We start from the raw sequence: 24,554 nt of genomic DNA, 5'->3' as shown, positions 1-24,554 counted from the left end.
GCTTGCTGTATGATTTGTCACACGCAGCACAATAATCTGCATGTGAACCTTTGTTCAGTTTCAGTTTCAGCTAATTACTTTCCCATAAATGTGCCGGCGGGCAAAACCACCAGGACGAGCGTCCCTGATTGTCCCTGGTTTAAAAGAGGCTAATGTTCAGCAAACTTCAACGTGCATCAATCGATAGTTGGATGGATTGATTGCTTTACTTGATGGCACTACAAGCCGAATAAGGCTTCTTTTTTTTTCGTTATTGTGAGAGTCCTTTCGTTCTGCCAGCTGAGCAGCCAACCGGGTTTTTGGTACGGTTAACCTTCAGAACAGTTGTTCTCCTTTCAATGCAAAGGTTTGGTCATTGATCAATAAGTAAACTTAATTACAGACAGCTGGATGTGGTTCGCAGATTCAGCAATGAAGCTATTGTAGGCTAGCGTAAGATTCTTTTTTTTTGTTGCTTACGTTACACTAGAACTACGAAGCGTTTTAAGCGTTTTTTGTTCGTGATTAATTTTTAAACCATTTCGAAGAGTGTAAGTATATTTTATTGTTTATTGGAAATCGTACTAGAGTCTTCTTCTTCTTTTCTGGCCTGCTCATGGTCGAGCACGTCGCGTAGAAATGGCCTGGTCGCCAATCCGTTTCCAGGAAACTCGGTCCAGTGCTGCAGTCCTCCATCCACGGCTGCATCCGATCTCCGACAGGTTTGACTCCACCTGATCCAGCCAACGGGCTCGCTGTGCTCCTCTCCGCCTCGTGCCGAACGGATCGTTGACGAGCACCTTCCTGGTGGGGCATGAGTCCGGCATCCTCATCACGTGCCCCAGCCATCGTATCCTTCCGGCTTTGACCACCGTCAGGATATCTGCACCGCCAAACTACTAGAGTATATATATTTAAAACTCATGGTTTAAAAACGTTTTGATTGTTTAACCTAAAAAAAATAATGTGATGAAAATGAAGCGTTCCAATCAAAATGACTTGTCCGGTAGTTCTAGTGTTAAGAACGTGTGTCATACTGGTCTAAATACGGTTGGCCCATATGTTCAAGGTTAAACGGAATCACTGACATGATCATCTACTATAAATACATACGAAAAGTTTCAGCAAAAACAAGGACATTTATGGTAGGTCATCATCAAGAGAAAGCTAATTTTAATCCGACCCAAATAACACTTCAATATAGTTGGAATATACAGGCGACATTTTTCGTAGTAATGTTTATTTTGTTTGTTCCTTCTTGTTCTAATGTTTCTTGTTTACATTCCGCAACATATTTTCCCCCACTTTTTTTTGCAACAATGGTCACGCTTTGTTCGTGCCGCTTTCGCGTTAATGCATTAATTTTAGCTAGTTCATTCGTTAGTTTTTTTAATTATTTAACATTACTTATAGCTTTAGGAGTTTCGCTACAATGGGTTTTGGGTTTTCTGTTGTGTGTTTCTTTTTTCTTTTCTCTCGCTTGCTCGAGAAAACAAATGATAGACGATGTTTTATTTTGTTTATTATCGAGAATCCTAGGTTTTTGGGGTTATAGTTTCTTTGCGTTTCTTAAACTAATTACGCGCGCACGCAAATAGAAGTTTGCCCTTCCCCCGGGGGGGGGGGGGATGGAAGGCAAAAAGGGCCTGCACAGCGCGTGCCGTGAGAATAAACGTTTTGCTGGCAAGGAACGAAATGGATCATATCTGTGTTTCGAGTACGAAAAATGATCTGCAACCGCCGTCTACGTCTAAAGGCGTTATTGTAGTAGCAGCGTGTATAGAGCGGCATGTGCATAACTTGTTTAGAGCAATATATGTGTGTGGTTTTCATCTCTTTTTTTGTTGGGAGTTTGTTGGGGTAGGTTTTTTTTTCTTTTTGTTATTACCATTTGTTAGTGATCATGTTTCACTTTGTTTGTTGGTTTTGTTAGTTTCTATTGTTTTTTTTTGTTTCTTTCCTGTATGTTTTATATTGTTTGCCATTTCCTCCCTCAACACAGCACATAGAGTACAATGGTACTCGAAAGAATGTAATGAATCTCAATTTAGTCTCGACGCTCGAATGGAAAGCTTTGCTATTCAAGATTAGATTCAATAATTCATACTCAGTTGAATAGTTTTTGCTTTGTTGCTGTTGTCTGTATCTCCTGTAGGTATAAAAAAACATACATTTCAATTACATCTACGGTACCTTATATCCAAGCTAGGGTTTCCATGGTCTTTAGATTCGCTTTTCGCTTATTCATCATTTCTGATACGCGCTTTATCTTTTTTTTATAATTCGTTTCATTTAGCTAAAATGTACAGGGTTTTCGGGATTTACGTTTCTACTCACTTTTTTTATACATTCACTATATCGGAAACTCGTTATACTCGAGTATTTTTTTTTTATTTTATTGACCAAAAACATGTAATTCCCATGGTTGCGCACTCGGCACAGAATTAAAAACAGAATGTTCGTGTGAAATGTAGCCTACACTTGTGTCTGTAAATGACTGTATAGTTTGCTGTAAACATAAAAAAAAGTTTTTATTATGCGTAACATTTTATGGAAAATATTTGAAATGGTTTTTATCTAAAGCCACTGATAATGCGCCATTTTTTTTAAAGAATAATGATTTTGATGTACTTTTTTCTTTTTCTTACCGCTGTAACGAATATTATCGATTACTTCAACGAGGAAGAGAAAGAACAAGCGTACCCTGGTTTTATTTTACTTGATCGTCTATGATCTTACCGATAATAAGCACGTAATAAATTGCAAGAGTAAAAATGCTAATAATTATTGTTCGCAATTTCGAGACAGTTCAACATGTACATGTTAATTATCAATTGTCAATGATGGAATTTATACAGTTTTTTTTTTATTTCTTTTAAATTACACAATAATGCGTGCTATCGATCGCTCTGCTTTTACATAGGCCAGAATTGAAACTGTTTTGTTTATTTTTTCAAATGCTCCAAAAAGAGAGAGAAAAAAAAGAATAATAAAATTGCAACACATTCTTATGTTTTTGATTGTGGCTTGTAATACTTGCGGTTTGTAGTGATTATGCTCGCACTGAAATGAATTTGTTTCTTTGTTTCTTAGACAACTGATGTGTTTCTCGTATGTTGTGTATATTTTGGATAGATTGTATTAGGGCTATGTATTTTTCTCTCTCTCTCTTCTTCTCTCTTTTACCAGCAATCAATACATTTACCATTTTGTTTCTGTGCGCTTTTTTTTTCTTTTCTTTGTGACATCTTTTGTTTCGTTTCGTTTCGCTCGGTTCTTTGGCTTTGCGAGTGTTTTGTTGATCTGTATCATTTTGAGATTATAACTTTCCCCCCCTTTTCCTAAATGTTATGGAAATTGATTGATATGATTGTTATTCATATTTTTTTTTATTTAGCGTTTTCATTGTTTCGTTGTGTAACGGATAGTTATATATGACTTGGCTTGTGTTTCGCACAGAAAAAACGTTAATGAAACAAGGAAAGAAAGAAAAGTCTTTCCCATGTTTGAGCGCATAGTTCTCTAGGCTGCACACGAGGCCCCTAGTTTCAGTGAATATATTTATTTTTGTTTTCTTCGCCCAACTGTACACCATCAAAATTTTCCACAGCTTCACTGATTTTTGTGCATCATTGTGGAGAACGGGGATTTTACTAATTCTATTTCTACGGAGCTTTACACTTAAAAGAGAATGGTAGGCCATACTGTTTCTTTGCTAGCAGGTAGCTTCGTTTGAGGATTTGCAAATTAAACACCATAGCATTAGATTTGTTAAGCAACTAAATTTCATAAAACAATAATTTCAAACACAAAATGTATTCCTTGTGCGGAGCAAGAAATAGGAAAAGATATGCTACTGCGAAAGGAATGTGTTTGATTGCGTTATCACGTTCATTGTCTGATGAGTTTGTTTGCTAATAGTGCTGGATGTATGGTTTTTTTTTTGTTATTGAAAATAAAAGCCTTCCTAAGCAATAGTATAACAGATAACAATGTTGGAAAATTGTGTTAAAGATAACATTCGTTGCATAGACTTTAACGGCTTTTTACAAATTGGTTCTTCAGAGTTTAAGTTAGCATATGTTCTGTAATGTGAAGTTCTACAACAAATGTTTCTTGGGAAAACATGTTGGCTGTTTAAAAGACATAAGAAAGTTTTAGTCATGAAAGATGAAAAAATGTTTCTTAGCATTGATATCGGTAAGTGCAAGTGTTTTGTTTTTATATTTCGATTGAACCTAAAGAACAGCAAACATAAAAGTTTAAAGTATTAAATGAAACCAACGACAATTTCTTTAATTTGCAATCGTGTTGAGTAATTATCTCTCTCTTTCAATATAAATCTTTCACAGCTTTGCCCGATGAGATATAAGCTAGGTAGTGGATGAAGTCATGAAGTTTTGTTAAGAGCAATAAAGAATTTGCAAAATCACAACGTCTGATATCATGTCTTTCAAATAATAAAGTTAGTAGCAGTTGAAACAAATGGTAAAGGTATATTCGTTTTTACAGATTAAACATTTATAAGAAGTTTTTTGTTTTTTTTTTTTAAATTGTACCAGATTCTATCGAAACGTAAATTGAAAAGATTGTGAAGAAAAGTGTTTGATGTAATTTTACAGCTTTCCGCATTCTGTTTCGTATTCACATATATTTTTTATGATCGAATTTCGAAACGAATTTGAACTGAGAAAAGGAGGAAACCAATGGGAGCTATTTGAATATCTACCTTCCTGTGGTTTTCTCCTTGGAATCATTAGATTTTTTAACATCATTCATCAACATACCTCGTAGTATACGATACGTGTATTAGTAATATTATTAGTATGGCTTGTAATTACCTCTCCCTCTCTTTCTCTTTTCTGTTCTAATACTAATGTTTTCAAGTCAATATAGATCAATCACAGAGATTATTTTTAATGTAATACACAGTTACCTGTCAACGCATCAGTGTGCGATTTGCGGTTCGTTTTTTTGATGAAGCCCGGCGGGATCATCTCTCACTTTGCTTTCGTCCATTACTGATATTGGTTGCGTGGTCGGGTTAGGAAAATGCTGATCTGATGTTGTTTTGTTGTTCGGTTTTCTTCTTCTTCTGGTTTTTTTCTTCTGCGATATTCGCTGCTTAGTTTTAGGTTACATTTAGGTAAGTGTTTTATGTTTTCGATTCACTTTTTCGTTGCCATGTCACGTTAGCCAATTACTTAAAGCAGAAAGACGCTATTGTAAAGTCATTGTAGAGTTTTGTGTTGAACTGTACCTACAAATGTCCTCGTGTTTTAACTAAAAGTTTGAACTCGACAGTTGAAAAGGCCTTTTTCTGTATCGACTGTACTTCAGTGAAAATATGCAATAAATGATCTTCAAGCTATGGTTGACTGCAAAAATTTGTGCTTTCGAACGAAACCTTTCCGTCAGCAGCGCCTGTTGCACGAAAAAAGAGAACTTCAACTCCTGCAGCTTCTAAATTGTCCATACGTGTACTTTTTCCGCTACCACACACCAGGACGCTCGCTCGTAGTAAGAGGAAACGATGTGCAGACTCGTAACGTGGTGATTGATCAGCGCATCAAGCTCACCTTCCCGGAACACGTGATAATATCGATGGTGCGTCGCAGAACCTCCAATCGAAGGACTATCCAGGGACGCGGTACTGGTCGAATGGGCCCACGAGTCCACACTGGCATGAGATTCAAAGGAGGGCATTGAGGATTTTTTTGTTGCTGAGAGAGGTTTGCGTTCAGCGCCACAAATCGATAGACCCGAGCTGTTTGGCGGCCCCGAAATATGCGCCGCGGAGGATGTGCATCCTCCAGTGCTGTGACCTGTCAGTGAGCTCGTTGATGCTTGCATCGTTGTCGTCGTTGTCGTCGTCGTCGTCGTTGTTAACGTTGTGAGTGGAGTGATCGACACCGGAGCAAAATTCCACCGTCCGCATTGGTCAGTGGTATCTTTACTGCTGCTACTGTTACTGCTACTGCTGCTACCGTGCTGGATGTCACCGCCTACCAGCGGTTTCGGATTGTTAAAACTAGGCACCTTGCAACGTCGTCTGTAGCTGTCGATTGTACTGTGAGTCGCGCCTGTCCCAACCGCTCCCAAAGAACGCTCGGGTTCGGACGTGTGAGGATGCTCCTCGGAGTTATCCTCTTCCTGTATTAGCAAAGTCGTATCGTTGGACTGTTCTGGATCGTCTTCATCCAGCTCCGGTATGATGACAAAGTCGTCCACAGTTTTGCCACCGAGATTCTTACACTTTATGCTGGACGTTACCTTCAGTACGCTCGGGCCTGCCAACGGTTGTCCACCGCCGGATAAACTCTCCATTCCATTACAACGGCGATCCTCCAGCTCGTTGAACTCTTCATCGTCATCCGTTTCTTCCTGAATGATCGGTGCCATCGAAGATCCGTAGCTTGGGCCGAGTGAATCATTGCTGCCACCAAACTGACCACTCAAACCGACGCCCGAGCCCAAATTGGAAAGGTTCGCTAACATAAGTCTTCGTTCTCGAAGTTCCGCCCGTAGCTGATTTAGATCTCGCAGATCCCCGTTGAGCTTCTTAAGATATGGGTCAACAATCGGGGGTGAACCGAGTGCAGAACTGGGACGTACTCTGCTATCGACGCCGAATACGTCGTCGTCTTCGTCGAAGCTTTCGTTGCGCTTCTTCTCGTTTTCGAGCTCCTTCAAGAGCTGAGCACTAAGTTTTTCGGCGAACTCCACCAGATGTTGGCGCGAGTTGTGCTCGTCCACATCGGCATTGTGAAGTGTGGTTGAGCTAGCGGTTGCGTTCAGCAGACCATTGAATCGTAACGGTTTGCCATCGGCACCAATTCGTTCGGGTATAGCCATGTCTACTACGTCTTCCAGCTTGTGCGCTACAACAGCGGCTGCTTCAACCAGTGGCGGTATAGCAGGAACTCCAACACCAGCAGCAGCAGAAGGATCCGATACACCCGACCCACTGGGATGTACTTTATGCTGCCCAGTGCCGGCAGGGTTGGTAACGGGCAACGGTGATAGGGACGGTCTGAGTGCACTGATCACGCTATCTATCGAGTCCGGTGAAGACGGTTCGCTCGAGTCACTGTCCAGATCATCCGTCTCGGGGTTAAACAGTTCGAGCGAAAGAAGCTTTGGCACTGGTACGGGAGCAGCTGTACTACTGCCAGCGGCTGCCGAAGCTTGCCGGCGCAGGATGGGATAGTTGCCGCTGCGCCGGAATTTGGGTATCGGAGGCAAATCTTTAATCTGCTGGCGTGTGATCTTTTGTGAGCTTGGCTTTTGCGGTGAACTGTGTGATGTTGGCTCCGTGTTGGAGTTTCTTCTGCTCGTAGTCTCTGGTGGAGCAGCAGATTTGCCTGAGCAGGTACTGGGTGGTGGTGTGATGGTCATGCTGGTGGTGATCGTGTTACTGGTAGATATTGAGCAAGCCACCGACTCGTGCATCGTGGTGGCACTGGAGGTTGAAGTTACGCCTCCTATGCTGGTCGTCGCAGGGTCCTTAACTGTCGTTTCCTGTTGCTCGAGTTGCCAGGGTAGTATGACAGTTTCTTCGAACGTAAATTGATTGCTACTTTCGTTTGACGTCGGATTGAAACATACGTGCCCGTCTGCGGAATCGGAAGCAGCAGCCACACAACCGGATTTGGTTCGTGGCGGTGCTGGAGAGTGGGCCGGTGTAGGACAAGGCATCACCAATGGAGATGTTGGCACTGATGAGGAAGGCATGCAGTTTATTGCTGCTCCGGGGCTGAAGAAATCGGTTACACTGTTCGTACCAGCGTTAGCACCATTAACGCTACCACACGTACTATTACCATTAGCACCACCGGCAACTCCACAGCTACCGTTCGATTGGACTTGCTGCTGTTGCTGCTGCTGCTGCTGTTGTGGCTGCTGCTGCTGTTGGTCTGGTTTCGGAATGTAAATCACAGATGCAAAACTATCCTCCGACTCGATGCTGGTATCACTTTGAAGACTACTATCCTTGGACGAATCTGCATCGCGAGCGCGATTAGAGGGGGAAAGAACAAAACAGGTTTGCATATTAGAATACTCTTGCCAGTAAGTGTTACACTACGTGCCACAAATCTAATAGAGGCAAGCGGAAGAGTGGTTCTCAATAATAATTGTGAAAATAAAAAAAAACCAAAACAAAATAGTATGCCAATAGGTAGGCTATAGTGCATTAGGTTTAATTATTATAGAGCGTAAATAGTCAGAAGCGTGACACTTGGAGTTCGTTTTAGTGCTGATTGAGGGAAGGTGCAAAACTGGAAGACTCACAAATAGCGCAGGAAAAGGAAATGGAACGATCAGGACTATTTTTTTTTTTGGTAAACTCGTCCTTATGCAGTGCGTGATGGATATGAATGGATAAATGGATAACTGATCTATTCGCATCTTCGATGCATGAATGATGTTGTGCACGGAAGCAATCGCTAGAACATTTTTCTTTTGCAAACGTTTATCAAAAAACAGTTCATATACAATCTTTAGCACGAAGGAAAGTTGAAATGAATGGAATAGGAAGATGACTTTAACTGATTAGACCGAATTGTATCAACTTCTTCATATGGTGCACCTGTCGCTATCGCTTTTCATTCCGAATGGTGATGATTTTTTTTTATTTTGCAGAAAGCGCGCTTAAAACAAAAAGAAAATACTTTGCTAATCCACTTATTAATCAGCTCATGATTACGGAAGCTTGCTAAACACGTAACTAATGCACACCGAAACGAACTACACGGCATATCTATGGTTAGCTATAGTTTCTAGTTTTTACATGCTCATCTACTGATAGCTTCCGCACGTTTCGTGGAAGCTTTCGATCTGAGCTCATGCAACCGCTGCCTGGCGGAAACCATTATCACATCGGTTCACATTTTGATACTAGATCGACCCAACGCTACCGGGTTGACTAAGAGAACCAAACTAGTACGTTTAAACGATTACTACGAGCTAAAAAGAAAACAGTACGGTTTTGTAGGTACCCGCAAAACGTTGCCGTTTAATGAAAGTAGAACGAAAACTGTCTGTAGGAAAGAAACAGATGAGCATTACCAATAGCAGAAGTAATGGAATGTCATGGTTGAGATCAAGAGGTTGATAGAGAGAGAGAGAGAGAGAGAAAAAGAGAAAAAGAAAGAGAGAACAAGAGAGAAAGGTATAGAGAAGAGAAAAAAGAAGATCGAGAGAACGAGAAAACAGTAAGGACAAATTACTAAAAGAATAAACACGGGCGCCATATTGAAAGGATGTTGATTGAGTTGATTAGTTTTTTTTTCCTTATCTTCTAAATATGCGATGGAAAGATATGTGTGAGGGGGCGGGGTGAATAAAGGAACAACAGTTTTTTTTAAATGTTTCCTAACGTAATCGTGATGTGAAACGGTGGTGTGTGCTGAGGAGTGAGCTTGTGAACAAATGTGACATGTTTTTTTTTTTGTACTAGGATAGAATCATTCGTAGACAACACTCTGGTATAAAAATTCGTTGCAAAGCCATCAAACAGATGATGACTTTCAAGCATTATCTGCATTGCAAAACGAGAACTCGCAACAGTTAAAACATAGTCAAACGGCAGACGTTAAACACAGACAGTGTATGCAGAATGCAGGAGCGAGGATCGTACATGTTAGGTTAGTAGTTGTGGCGGATAGAAATCACATACACAACGTGACTCCATCAAGGTGGTTGCGGGAGTGAGTATAAGTAACTAACAGTGTGATGTTGCGAGAAGAAGGTAATAGTAACACTAGCAACAGTGATAGTAAGTAGTGAAAGTGTGATGGTGAAGTAGTAGTTTAGTAATAAAACCAAGGTGGTCTGTGATTATTTTTTGTACCCACACCAATGGTTGATCGTTCGAGCACGGATAAGGAAGCTACTACCGGTTTGTGTATTTTCTTATCGGTGTGAAAGACCACCAAATGGGCAACGGAGAGAAATAGAAGTTAAAGAATGTGACAAAAAACACAAAGAAGATATGTACGTACGGATAGAAAAGTCAGATAGAGAGAGAGAGAGACAAAGAGACGGAAAGGGGATGGAAATGGTTGAACGTGACCGTAAGCCACGGGGACAGCAAGTGAGACAAAGGAACGGGGTCAACTTACCGGAACCACTTTCCCGCGAGTGTCGCCTCGGTTTGGACGCCTCATCCTGGCTGGTGCCCATCGACGCCAGGAGCTTATCGTGACCGATGGAGCCGTTACCATTGCTGCCTAAACCATTGCCATTGCTACCGTTGCTGCTGGTGCCGCTGCCACTGGCAGAGTTATTGCGCGACAATCGGTGGTGTCCACCCGACCCCCCAAACCGACCCGTTCCACCGTGTTCCGGGTGTACTCCTGCCAGGCAGCATCCGCTCGGACAGGTTCCACAATCGCCCGGATCGTAACAGTACGGTGACCGGCCACTAGGCGGCCCGTGCGGACTATGATGAAGGTGGTGTGCATGATGATGGTTTGCATGGTGATGATGGTGATGGTAGTGTGAATGATGATGGTGATGTGGATGACCACCACCGGCACCACTACTGCCGGCCGGTCCACCGTGATACGCGGCCGGGGTTGCCGCCTTAATGTTTTGTATAATCTTAACGAACCCATTCTTCGTGACGCGTTCGAGACTGCCGGTCGATGTTTTAAGTTTGGTCGCGAATCCCTCCTTGATCACCTGCAACCGCTTGGTAAAGAGTGACCGGCACAGGAAGCTTTCGTTCAGTGAAATTTGCTTCTGGATGCGCTTCCGGATGCGCTCCTTCTCGCGCAACCGGCTTTCCGCCATTAGCTCCTCGTTCAGTGAGCTTTGCTTGCGCAGTAGCTGCACGCGCGACTCATTGCGCAGCGCATGCTCCCGGTAGGCTTGTGCGGAGGAATCGGAAAACTTATAGTCTACATCGTCGCACAGTGACTGTTTCTGTTTCACAAGCTTTGGTCGGCGGGACACTGGCGTCGGTTCCGCGGCGGGGGTCGCTTTCGATTCAGGTATTTGAGCACCTAAACTTGGTACACTTGAACGTGATCTAACTATGGTTTTTGGTGGTGGATTTAGTATACTACCTAGACTCCGGCTCTTGAGCCCAGCAGACAGCGGTGGCTCCGGCAGGTCGTCGAAGTCCTCCAGGCGCCTGAGCTCAATGGGCAAATCCTTCGCGTCCTCGTAGTCGAGGCTGCTATCGTGCTTGGTTTCCCGCGAGCTCCACGACTCCAGGAACCAAGGACTGCGCTTACTACCGGCGAGTTTCTGTTGGGTGAAGAAAATGGAAACCCCCAAGAAGAAGCGGTGAGTCAGCCATTGGGAATTCTCGTGAAGTTGGAACCGCTGTAGATACTAATTGGCCTAGTGGATACGATACCTGTATTGCACGACGTACGAAGCTGTAGCAGGTTTCACCAGGCGATGATGAGGACAGGCTGGAACTATCGCCATCACCGGCCGAACGGCTGGAGTTGGTCGAGTCCTCCGTATATGCGTGGTACGGCGGCAAGAAATCGTCGTCATCTTCATCGTCCGAAATGCCTCCAGTTTTGGTGCGCGGCGGTTGCCAAGGGACGAGTACATCCTGCGATTCAAATCGTCGGTGTCGTTGCTCCAATGCCCACACGGTGATGATGACACGTCCTCCAATGCGTAGTATACGTGCCAGTTCACGAATAGCCCCAACCCGTCGTTCCGTCGTGGCGAAATGGTGAACTACCGCTAGTGACAGAACCGCATCGAACGATTCATCACGGAATGGTAGTTCGAGATTATCACATATCGCTACCTGTAATGTAGCATTCGTTCATTATTCTATCGATCAACTTCAGATCAACTGCTTTATCACTTACTTCACCCCCTTTCCCATGGGCAACCTGTGTCAGACGATAGCATCGATCGACACCGATCGTGTAGATGAGTGGATTGAAGCCGGACAGATAACGGCCATTGCCGCAACCGACATCGCACACAAGTGAACCTGGTTCGAGCCCACCCAGGAATTGTGCCACCTTCGGTCGGATTTGCCCATTCGGTTCTTCACAGTTTTCGTAAACGTCATGCACGTACGCTCGTTCGAGGGCAGCCGAACGTCCGCTTGAGTCCGTTCGGCCACTTCGCTCCGTCATCGAGCGGGTTTCAGTCGTTTCCTCTGTGTCATGATACATGAAAAGATAGAATACAGGGAAGAAATTAGTATCTCTTTATGAAGGAAAATTCAACGAAAACAAAATTGTGATCAAATATTTTCCAAAAGATGTAGCTTTACAACAATATGGAAGCTTCATTTATTGCAAATTATGATGTTGTTCTTTACACACTCTACATTTAGCAAATCCATTTACCAAACAATTACAATAGCGTTACAATTTCGTACTAAAAATACACCGTTCCTGTTCGAAACAAGAAACCCAACACAATTTACCCACAGTTCATCTATCTGCATCCTGGTTTTTGCGCCTTTTTTTGCTGCGAAATAACATAAATAATCAGCAGAAATTTAATTTAGAATAATTTGATCACTTCGCACGATTTTCATTTGCTTCAAGCCGATTTCATCAGTTCGTACTGTGAAATGGAATTCATTCACAGAAATAGCGACCACGACGTGTCACCAGCAAATGGCAAAAATGGAGTTCCAGTCCGCCGAAGGTAGGATACGGGGATAGGAGCGTAAAAACATATTTTAACCAATGAAGGCTTCATTCCATATGCGATGATCTAGACCCGGTGGCAGATATAACGGCAAGCCGCGATAAGTCACACTAAATAAGTCGCACGTAATGTCGTCCAGCTGTGGCGAAAAGGCGAGACATTTTTTGGTTTGTTATGTTTGAATCTATTTTCATCAGATCTCATTCATATTTCTTATTTTTAGCTTTTTAAGACGGCTAAAAAATATTATTTGTTACACAAAATGTGAAGGGAGTAATCACAAGGGCAAGCTCAAATGAAGATGAAGAGAATAGTGTTCAAAATTGAGGACTCTTTGAAGTATTAATAAATAACTCGGAGAAAGTTTCACTACTTTACTACTACTGCCATTGCTGTTGATAATTCTTCCACCCATTGCTATGATTAATGTTGTATCGCTGTCGTACTTGAACCCATTACGTGTGGGTCAAGGCAAAAAAGAAAAACTACTTAAGTTACTTTTTGTTCGTGGAGAATGCTTAATTCCCGACGGTGGTAACTTGCCGCGTCAATAACCAATGTCTTTCTATATCCTTTGCTTGGTTGATCCTGTTCGAAAGCTGTCCCAAAACACTATCGATAATGTTTAGCTGGCGTACTAAGAGCTCGTTTACCCGTTTAGACGAAAACAACCGGATTGCCAAGAAAGAGGGAGGAAAAACGGCTAAGAAATTCGACTGCATCAGAAGAAAAAAAAAATCGTTGGAGCTTTATGCACGCAAACGCTTCCGTTGCATGCCATCCCCATGTTTCGTGGTGATGTTAATAAGACCAGGATGAAAAAGAGGTACAAACACACACACACACAACAGAAAGGGAACATGAATTGAAATGACTTCTGCTACCCTGACCTCGCCAACTAATCTAGCGATCATTATCCTGCCGACCGAGGACGTTAGCCGACCAACGTGGACAGGCTACACGATAACAGGAAACTTGGCGTTCACGTTTACTTACCCTAACGATGGTCAAATTTAGCCCCAATTCTGGTGCATTTGGTCGATATATCTCTCCTGTGTACATCGTGCCTATTGCCTTTTTTTGCTTCGTGTTGGTCAATATGGCTCGGAATCGGAGCGTGCATGTGTGTGTGTGTGTGCTTTTATTTATCGTTACAACAAGCATCTTGCTTGGGCGAAAGAAACAAATTTACCGCAACGATCCCGTGCCGTAAACTGGTGCGATTTGTGTGTGGAAGGCCGTAGTTTGCCTCCCCTCTTCCCTGGTGAATCGAGGATTTGTAATTTTGCGGATAGAAAACAATGTTTTGCTGCAGTTTAATTAGGCTCCAAACAGTGGTGCAGAGACCGCCTTGGTAAGGATGTAACACAATTCGTCCTTGGAGCGTAAGGGTAGAAAGCACGGCACTAGTTCACTGACTGCCTTTTGCTACTGCTGCTGTCCTGATTTGAATGCCATTAAAAGTGCTACCGTATAAATATACTTTCACCGTGGGGTTTTCGGGTTAGTTTTACTTCCGTAGCATGTCGATGCGTTTTCATCAGTGCTTTGAATGATATATTTAGCACCATTAGGTTCAAAGCTTTCTTATCGATGATTCATATCATCTCAATGTGTCGATAAAGTAGCAGAAAGTCTTGGGTACCAGTAAGGCAAGGAAACCATTGCTACTGTTAAAACAAACTTCAGCTCTTTAATGATCCATTAATTATGCTTTAGTCGCGCCTTGGTGTGGCAGCTAGCCTGTAGTGGTTGTGATATCCTTCAGGTTAAAAACCGACTCATTATGCTCCACTCGCTATAAATAGTGACTGGCCATGGTGTACTATATGTTAAAGTCATCTTTAAGCAGAAGTATAAGACTGAGCGATTAATTCAGATCTTAGGAATTCTTCTGAAAGAATTGACATGTTAACAAGAATTAGATGTGAGCTATTGCGATACAAAATTCAAAAGTTTCCATTTAATTTTAACATATAGAAGTGTAAAAAACTAGCAGCTAAGAGCGTTAATTTTATTCGTAACCCAAAGAAATTAATAAAACTTTGATGTACTATACCTGGAAAAATGGAATATTCACAACGCCCTCGGTGATAATTTGTTTGATTTGACGAGCAACGAAACAACAACAAAAAAAGAGAAACAACTTTCGTTTGTACTTGTAAAACACTTCAACAAACAAACGTGCATTTTGTTTGCAAGCATCAAAGAAATATGCTACACAGTTTGCGTAGGTAGGCAGCACCCGTTGGCTGGTATTTAGCAAACTTTGGCCCAACTTTGCGTAGCAATTATCTTCTGCAGCATTTGTGGGTTGCTTCTGCAGTTGATGTGGTCGATGCGTTGGTTTTGTCCTACCCGTAATGAGACACGTGGAGCCTTTTCAAAAGTTTGAACCGAATTCCAAGAGTTAGCATTCGATAACGTGACTTGCTGGCGCTAAGTGATCGTAGCTGATATGAGCTTTTGTTAGTGAATTTTAGAAAATATCCCACCAAGTACTCACTAAGCACTGGATATGGATGCAAAAGTTTAATAGTAATAGTAAGAGAGCAATAAACAAAATCAATATAATAGTGCAGAGATTTTTCACCGACGCTTTTCTCGAAAGGTCAACCAAACCAGTGATGGAAAATTGTGTGTGTGTGGTCCGAGTGGGCAAAGTGTCATAAGGCGGTCGTTGACGCCTCCGCTATGTCGCCTTTCGTGGACGTAGCTTTGGCAAAACGCTATCAGGATGAGCTTCCCACACGACACTACAATCATAACGCCACCGATGATGATCCTCCGCGCAAGACATTGGTTCGTTACCGAGCTGCGACTCGTCTCATGTACATAGGGCTGGTAATATTCCAACCAATGCGTTATTTTGCCATTTCCATCTCAATTGTTTAGGATCAGAAGCGATGAAAGCTGGTACGACATTGTCCGGGTGACATCCTATTTCAACCCACAGCGAAGCAGCGGTTTCAATATGATATGGGTGTGGGAATATTTATGCGATGCACCCACGACGTTAAATGCTTTTAAACAAATACACAACCCACCCACAATGGTATCCTTTTTCAGACGATGATATCAACGACATGCTGCTACCCATTGGCGCATTGTCGAGCGTAACTGAGCAATTACTAATCACTTCGAGATTCCGATCCAGAGCTGTCGCGTCCAACGCTTGCCGCAAAAGAACAATCTCAGCAATAGGAAAAAAGAACTCCAACCAAACCCGTCGCTTCTCCTCACTAAACGATACATGACGCAAAAAGGAACGAGAACATAATAAAACAAATTGACCCTTTCGAAGTGGCAGAATATGTTTGAAGTTGCTTCTGGTCTCGCCGGAGCCAACCACATCGATACTTCGGCACCGAATGCGTGAAGAAACCGCACGGTGGAAGAGTTGTTGGGGTGGATTGGCTGGCGCCTGATTTACGCGCCTACCAAAGTGCTACCCTCAAAAAACCGGCAATGACCATCTGGCCCGACTGGCTAGACGATGATGTCCGTATTCTTCGTCTTGTATGGGCAACGATGCCCCGGGAAATGGACTGAAGGAAAAACGCTTTTATTCGCCATATCCTTTTCCTAGGGTCACTGTAATTTGCAGCGTGTTCAACCATTTTCACGTGGGTCTCCCCCACTCTACCCCCTCCCCCCCTGGAGGGATAATGGGTTTTGCGTCATCCGTGGGCGTCAATCCGATAAGTGCTCCGAGTGATCTTCGAAACGAGTGAGCCATCAAATGATCGCCTAATAAATGACACCAATCGGTCGTACGTTAACCATATTGCACCGTCGGCCACCGCCGACTAAGTTCGACCATCTGCACGAACGAATGGTAGGCTGGGATTGAAAAATTTTCCCCAAAAAATTAACGCGCTCCGTAATAGGCTGTATGGCTGTTTTTTCCCCGAAATGCTGGAACACTTTTATTGCGGTTTGATTGCATTAACCGAAGGGGGCCGAAGTGCGTACGCAAAAAACCCCCCGGGCCGGCATTATTGGTATTATACGAAATGTGGAGTGTCGCATTGAACGGTTGATTCGCTTGGACAGATACCCCGAGAAAAAAGGCATAATTGCTGCGGAATCCACTTATTTATTATACTACGAAGCGTATAGACATTACCCAGTCGGTCTTTTGGCAGCAATTGATGGCATCGACAAGGACTGGGTTTTTGTGTCTCGTTCCCCTTTTTTTATGGTTCAATGAAAAGATTCGACCATTGGTGGTGAGATGTTTTTTTGTTTTATCTTGACACATCTTGGATGTCATCAAAAAATGTGTATAACAGAGTTTATGATACAGTGGTTCCTGGACTTAGCAGCAATTCAATATACGAATAGTTTGATGTATGAACTACTTATAGTTCATTACGAGCAAAATGGAAACAGTAACGCTATTTCGCCACTTTGACACTTGCGATGCATGATAAATATTGGAAATTAATAAAGAAAAATAAAATCAATTTAGAAAATAGCTTTAAGATACCAATAACTTAAAATACAATCAATACTATGGAATGAATGACAATCGCATCTTGAGGTACTTCTCTCTCTATCTTCTTGGCTTAGGGACCTTATAGGTCATGCGGGCCATTTCTGGCTTCTCTCTCTCTCTCTTTCTCTTTCTCTCTCTATTCTTGGGTTAAGGACCTTATAGGTCATGCCGGTCATTTTTGGCCTCTCTCTCTCTCTCTCTCTCTCTCTCTCTCTCTCTTTCTCTTTCTCTTTCTCTCTCTCGATTCTTGACTTAAGGACCGTAGAGCCGGCCATTTCTTTCTTCCTAGACTTATTTTACCATGTAGCTGAATAATCAATCCATGCTACGGAAGGAATATCCGGATGGGATTTGAACCCGGTCATGTCGTGTGGAACCGGCGGCATTTATCACATACCCCTGTTAACCTGGTCGGTATATCGGGCCGTACCTGAGGTACCACTGTAAATATAAATTAGTGTAACGCACTGTAACGCTACTTCGGTTTGTGTTTTTGGTGAATCCCGCAAGGCGGAACAAAAATTACCCAAAAATATTATTTTAAACAACTTTTAAGCAAAATTTAAAACTTATATCTGTAAATTCATTTTTTTGCAAAAATATATATCGTAACGTACATATAAATCGATCGCAATAGGATCGCAATAGGAACATTAAAAACATCTTTTTGCATACATGCAGGAGTTTGTGTGCACCCCTTAGTTCTGTAGAGTAACCCTGTAACCGGGCTGATTTTTTTTTACTTAGTACTATCACTTAGTCACTTCATCTAGAATACAAAATCGCATTGATTGGGAGATATTTCTTTCTCCTCACCATTAAAAGGGCATTATTCCGAGTGTAACCTGTTCAATATAGCGTTGTGTTTATGCAAAGTATGTGTTGGGAGTTGAAACTGATTAATTGCATTACAATTAATTTCCAACCATCACACTCACCCTCATAGTTGGTGCTTCCAATTTTGGATTTCACTAACGGAAAGCTTGATGTCGTTGACGAGGTCGTTAAGGTTCCCATGCGCTTTCCGATGGCTCTGAAGCCGGTCGATCACCGCTCGATCGTCTTCACAGCTTCTGCAGTAAGCCCGCCTTGGATTTGTAGCAAACCGTTTGCTACACTGTCGATCGTGCTCGTTCCTCGTTCGTGCTCTCCCTGCGGACACTTGCTGGCGACTGTTCGTACGCGCGCGGACGCCGTACGTTTCCTTGCGCTGCAGCAGTATACCGTGTGCCCCACTAGCTGCTGCACCTTGCCAGTATGTTTGCACATTCACGCGTCATACGTTCGTTTTATAGGCGCTAGCGTGTGGAGTTACGAAACTGGGTACGAGCACCAAATTTCCTATTCCGGCTCCGGTTGGTCTGGAGAAAGCGGGACGTGAGGCGTCGAAGGAGAATTGGGGGGTGAACTGAACCTTTTGGCTGGTTCACAATTTGTTGTTTTTTCTTTTCGCCCCTAAGTTAAATCACCCGAATCGATCACGTACGATGGGTTGGTTGGTTGTGCGCTTCCTTCGATATTACCATCGAGCCCTCCATGATCGTTGCTGGGAGCGGTAAATCATAATATGTAAATCACCACTTATAGCCACCACCCGCTAGTGCCGTTGCTCGCTTGCCATTGCACTACGGCACAGGTTTTTGAGGTTCTTTTCACAAAAGGATATTCCACCCAAACACACACACACACTGGGGAAAACACATCAATACAAGGCGTCTCCTTCAACGTGTAGATGTAGACGGTCGTTGTTATCCTTTCGTTTGTTGCTGGCGTATTTCTTCTTCCTAGCTTTCACTCGTTCCTCATTCACTCGCGTTTCAACCAAGACAGCCTGCAGCACGGTAAAGCCTTCATTTCCGGCTGCTCCGGGGTAGATCTCTGAACATTGATTCTTGGCGCTTGGCGCTGTACACACACACACCTCACACCGAAGTCGAACTATTCACGCACAAACATATTTACACAACTTCACAAACTCCACCGCTTTGGTGCAAATACCGAATCCTGAAACAAGCGGAAGGACATACCGTTTAACTAACTAAAGCGCAAAGCATTAAGTTGCAGCAAAACATTTTTCTTGCACCGGAGCATCGTTCGTCAGGGTTTTTGGGACATCATCCCCCCCTTGTGGCGTTGCCTCGTGTCCCAAGATATTTCAATTTCATCTTCACGCACCACTGCATTTGTGCGCCACAGCTAGGCCAACGCGTACCGGGAATCGTTCCGTTTCGCGGTTTCCGTCTCTCGATCACGAACGTTCAATATTTGCACGGAGCAGCTCGGAAACTGGATGCTTCTACGGAGGCAAATCAATTTTGCGACAGTTTCATTACGCTTCCGATGTCGTTTTTTTGGGGTCGGTGTTTTTTTTTCAAAAAGACCCCAGAAACACTTTTTTTACCCCTTAATGTCCGCTCTTATGTTAAGCTATGTTATCGTACACTCATACAATCACACACGGGAGTGCACAGCAGGAAAAATCACGTAGTTCCCACGTGTCAGTAGGTGAAGGAAAATCATTCCAATGTTGAGACGTGTTTTTTTGTTTGCTTTACTCCCCCTTTTATCTTGTCCTCTGTTACGGAAACTGCTACCAAACCTCAGCTGTCAGCGTTTCTGCTACCATACAGTTCTAGTACATAGAACCATCACCGTTACCCACGTGCACCGTTTTAGCTCCCTTAGCACTGTTCTCTTTTCGACGTTCGTGCGCGAAACATACACCAAAAAAAAATGTGGTAAAGCAAAGTTTTGCTTCCAGCACCCATTCCGCGTATCAACAAAAATGAGTCCGCATTCGGACGTCGTTAACCGGCTGCGATTGTGAAAAATGCGGCAAGATAAAGGAAAATTCGCATAAAATGGGGCATGCCCGCGCGCTTTTGGGCAGGGTCCGACGTACAGGATGAAGTTTTTTTTTGTTTTTGGTTTAGTTTTTTGTTTTCTGCTTGATATTAAACTCTTTTGCTAGAAAGTAGTATTCTAATGGTAAATTTGTTTTTAGGAATTACAAGAGGAAGCACATTAACTGTGAAGACGTTTTTTCTTAAATATTTTTTTTATATTCTTTATAAACACTGAACTTCCTTAATTTTGTTTAAAATTTATGCTTGACCACCGTTTTTTGTTTGTTTCTTGCTCAATTTAAAGTATATTATGCACCTTATCTTAAAACTTATCATTCGCAGATGGAGTGTGCAAATATCAGCATTAAAAAAAAAGAAAATTTTTAAACCACTGAAAAATACTCAACAAAACACAAACTCCTTCACCTATCAGCTCAACCAAAACGGTGGCAGCTGCTGTGCCTTTATTACCGAACACTACTGGTTTCGAAGAAAAACCCATACATACACACTGGTCGAACTAACCACCGAACCACTAACACACAGATGTTCGAAAAACACTAATGTAATTGCGGGCGCAAGCTCTCCAAACAGCGACTAAATGTTGTTCGTAGCATCAATCATCATTATTTCCACCTCAGAAGAAAATAATATAAATAAATTGGATGTTTCGTGTGAGGGGGCGAGGGGACAGCTTTTCTTTACAAACGGTGACGGTCGCCATTATAAATAAAGCAAATTGAAATTGCAAAAAAAGGAATCCTTTTGTTACGAGTTTAAAACATTGCTCCGCTTTCTCATTGCGAGACGCAACTGAGCTCCTATTCGCGCAACCCATACACAAACGTTCATGTTTTCCCAAGGCTCGTCGGTCAAATACACGCTCACACACACACACACACACAGCAGCAGCAGCAAAGTAAATGGGAAAAAGCATCACTCAATGTAGTGAAGAAACTTGTTTCAGAAATCAGGACATGCCCTTGTCTATTTTGAGCGCAACATTTCAGGGGTGAGCAAAACCATTACTGAGTGATGGTAACGAAGATGATAAATGATTGTAATCTATTGTAGGAAAATTTATTAAAAAGCATTAAAATAGGATACACTGTAGGAAGAGTCACAGACACTTAAAATTGGTGACGATTGCGAACCGTACCGTAAATGCTTCAGCTAACAAAGAAATTAACGACAGAAAAGTATTTTTTTGGTTTCATCATTGCAATGCGCTTTAAACATTTCTTGCAGCACAATTTCACTTATTTATCCTACTGATAAACTGGAGGGAGGGAGTGCTTACAAACACAGACACAACCCAATCCTGGGGTACCACATTCGCATCCGTCTTGTGATGTTTGTATGATGGAATTGGTTTCCTGGAAGTAGGTCGAGGTAGAAAATAGCTCCAGATACGGACGATGATCCAGAAGCGCGAAAGAGAAGCTTGTACGGGTTGGAGATGAAATTTGGCCTGTTTCGTGCGGGATATTACTTCTTTTTTTTTGTTTCATATCACTCGAACGGTTAAAGATGGAACATTTTACAGCTCAGTTTAAACGCTTGCACAAGAAGTGAAGAAACGTTTTGCAGAGAACTCGTTAGGTTAGATGTGTTTGTCTGTGGTTAAGCTCACTTATTTGCCTTCTGTTTCGTCTATATACAGTAAGGGACCACTGCACACATACATGTGAAAAACACCATTCCCTTAGTAGGGATGCTTGAACGCGCGCATCCTTTCACGCACACTGTTGTCGGGCGGGAACGCAATCACACCTGCCCGTGTGGAGAGCTTTTTTTTTGTTTCCGTAAACGCACATTTTCGTTCCACACTCACACTGTTTTTTCCCCCTCGCTGGAAACAACTGCTGCTACACAGTAACAACTTATCGATGTAAAATAAAATTGTTAAACATTCGGTGGCTTTACTCTGCTTCCCGTTGCACTGGGCCGTTCACTAACACAACGATCCGTAATGCCACCCCGGTACACTGGTGTTGGTGATGGTGCACTGATGGTGCTTAGAAAGCAAAAAAGAAACATAAAACGCCAACCCCGTCAGGCCAAGGGTTTTTCCTGCAGCTGAATCGGTGGCCGTCGCTATCGGATGCGAAAAACCTTCTGACCGAACGGCACTCGGTCCAGCCGTACGCCATCGTCGTCCGGTAAAGAAAAGGGGGTTCATCCGAACAGGAACCGACCGTTTTACTTCCAGCAGCGTTCGCATGCGTTGGAATTGCGCCGGTGCCCAGTACGGAGGGGTGATACGGTCGTTTTTGTGAATGAATCGCGTTCGTACGAATTATTGGATATCGCGGCTGGTATGTACGGGCATTTGGATGCGATTTATTACACACACCTGACTTTCTCTCTCTCTCACACACACATTTTGATATTCGAAGGGAGTTTTCCCCGTTCAAGACATTCATTCTATTCGTGAAGTGCTTAGGACAAGGGCTTAGTAGGGTGTTTTGTTGTTGTTTTTTTTTGGCAGGTTTACATTTTTTGGCTAAAGCGCAGAAACAGATGCTCATTAGCTGTTCAAGCTTTAACGGTGAAACGATGAATGAAATGAACATGATGTAAAACGCACGCTTCACGGTCGCTTACGAGCAGCCGCGACGGTTTGGAGTGTTGATTGATTGAAGCAGATGCTATGAAATTGTTTATGCTATACGATTAGAAGTTTGTTTACTCGTTGTTTTGTAGTTTTTAAGAATAGTTTTCACCCTGCCCTCCCGCGCCCCTGAAGATCGTTCCTCTATTTTGCATGAAACACCAGGCGTCTCCATTGCCATCCATCCAAACACCAGGCGTCTCCATTGGTTTCACAATTTCCGTGCATAAAATTAATATCACCCGAAAAAGGATTTTATTTTTAAGAAACACTTCTAATCCTCCAGAATAGTGAGTTCTTTTTTATTTATAAACACAATTTACGAAATGTTGTGGTCGTCCAAACCAAAGGTTCTACACCCCCGGGCCCTTAATTACACATTAACATTAACGCACACCAGCATCAACCGTACGGTGCTAGACACCAACCGAAGCCCGGTAAGCCCCAAAAACGGTTAGATAACAGTGTGTCTTATCGTCACGATAAACCCATTTTCGCCCGCCGTACTATCGATGCGCTCTTCCTTCCGGTAAACTCTGCGCTGACGAACGACCATGCTACCGCGCCCTACCGATACAACGCCATACGGGCGTTTTTGCCGGCCACTTTCCGGCCACTGGCAATGATGCGGTTGACTTCGTATTACAACTGCGTCACTTTGGACGTACCCCGGGTCAGCAGAATGGTGGTGCGTTTTTGGGTGACACGCCGAAGAAGAAGACGAGGAAGATAAAGACACGTCCGGAAGCTTCATCCTTCGCTACGGGAAGGAGGGATTGGAGCCATCGGAGAATGGGACTTTTCCACCCTTATTCGCCTTGCAAATGGTACTGTATGTGTGCGTGTGTTTTTGTGCAATTGATGTCAGTTCGTAGAGGTGGCGCACATGCGCGCTTACGGCCTGAGCAGTTGTACCGCTCCCGAAGTTGAAGTCCTTATCGTAGTTAAATTAGTCCGCGTTCCCTGTTCCACCGTTTCATGTTATCACCTCACCAGCATGTGGATGATGCAAATAAACGGCACATCGTTTGTATCGTATCGGTTTTCATCGAACAATCAACTAAATTTCATGGAACTTTGCTTCTTAGCTTAAGTTTGGTAATATTTTTAAATTACAAAAAGACAATAAATATTACTGATTCTTCTCCACCGGTCACTTAATATGAAGAATTCTTTTAAACTTTGTACACAGTCGTTAAAACGAACCACATGAAAGGTGTCTTTGACTCTCGTTCCTCAACCAAAACAAATGCAAAAAATGTAACTTTTCTTTTGTAAAATCTTATATATACCTAAAGATTTACACTATTAACTGCTGCAACGGTGTTACTATTACGATTGGGAGAAAAAACAAATCCTTGCAAAAAACACAGGACTCACAGGATAAAACACCCACACACTACAGCACAATGCATCGGACTGTTTGCGAGACCGTCGAGCTTGTGGCCACACACAGTGCATCCTAGGCGCCCATGCACCATGCGTCATTGTCGTACCGTGAGCTAAGTTGCAATGGAAGATACACTGGCGGGCGGTACTAAAAGAGCGTACCGAGAGCAGGTCGAATCCTGACACCGAATACACCAACCCTCCGATGGGGTGTAGTATATCCGCTACGGTTTTGCAGCCATGAACTTGAATGAGCTGCGCATAGGTATTTCCCTGTCTTTGTACGTAATACTACGCGTTCCCTTTTTGAGTGGTTGGGGTGCGACGGTACGCAAAGAAGGGTAGTGACCGGAAAAACCCGGTCAATCGTGTAAACGCTCACACCAGCAAAGACCGACCAGTCCGGGACCTTGTCGGTAGCCGTCTCGAAGAATGGAGACTTTCACGGGTGACACTCGTTTGCAGCAGACGGCTCACCAACACAGAGAGAGAGAGAGAGACAAAGAGAGAGAGAGGTACAAAAATTTGGTGAATGACGATGGGGTCGGATATCATTGTGGTAAGACGAAACAACAAAACA

At 43.0% G+C, this 24,554-nt stretch overlaps 2 protein-coding genes across 6 annotated transcripts in view; one reads left to right on the top strand and one right to left on the bottom strand.

Annotated features, from left to right (window-relative positions):
* Positions 1-24,554, top strand: part of LOC125761834 (tyrosine-protein phosphatase 10D) — a 117,238-nt gene that overhangs the window by 4,292 nt on the left and 88,392 nt on the right. The gene's annotated exons all lie outside the window — the stretch shown is intronic.
* On the bottom strand, positions 1,174-24,153 carry LOC125761837 (uncharacterized). 5 transcript variants are annotated; one of them, XM_049423373.1, is made up of 8 exons: positions 21,806-24,153; positions 18,064-19,129; positions 11,823-12,121; positions 11,348-11,758; positions 11,052-11,235; positions 10,104-10,988; positions 8,979-9,020; positions 1,174-7,982 (listed from the first exon to the last, which is right to left on the bottom strand). In XM_049423373.1, exons 2-8 carry the CDS (start codon positions 18,140-18,142, stop codon positions 5,443-5,445), a joined length of 4,440 nt encoding a protein of 1,479 aa, XP_049279330.1. In that variant the 5' UTR covers positions 18,143-19,129; positions 21,806-24,153; the 3' UTR covers positions 1,174-5,442. The 5 variants fall into 5 exon arrangements, with proteins under 5 accessions (XP_049279330.1, XP_049279327.1, XP_049279326.1 ...); XM_049423370.1 differs by having other exon boundaries at positions 10,104-11,235; positions 21,787-24,153; XM_049423369.1 differs by having other exon boundaries at positions 10,104-11,235.

The sequence above is a fragment of the Anopheles funestus genome, chromosome 2RL (assembly GCF_943734845.2).
Source record: "Anopheles funestus chromosome 2RL, idAnoFuneDA-416_04, whole genome shotgun sequence".
NCBI classification, from domain to species: Eukaryota; Metazoa; Arthropoda; class Insecta; order Diptera; family Culicidae; genus Anopheles; species Anopheles funestus.
This window is presented reverse-complemented; position numbering and strand designations above follow the sequence as displayed.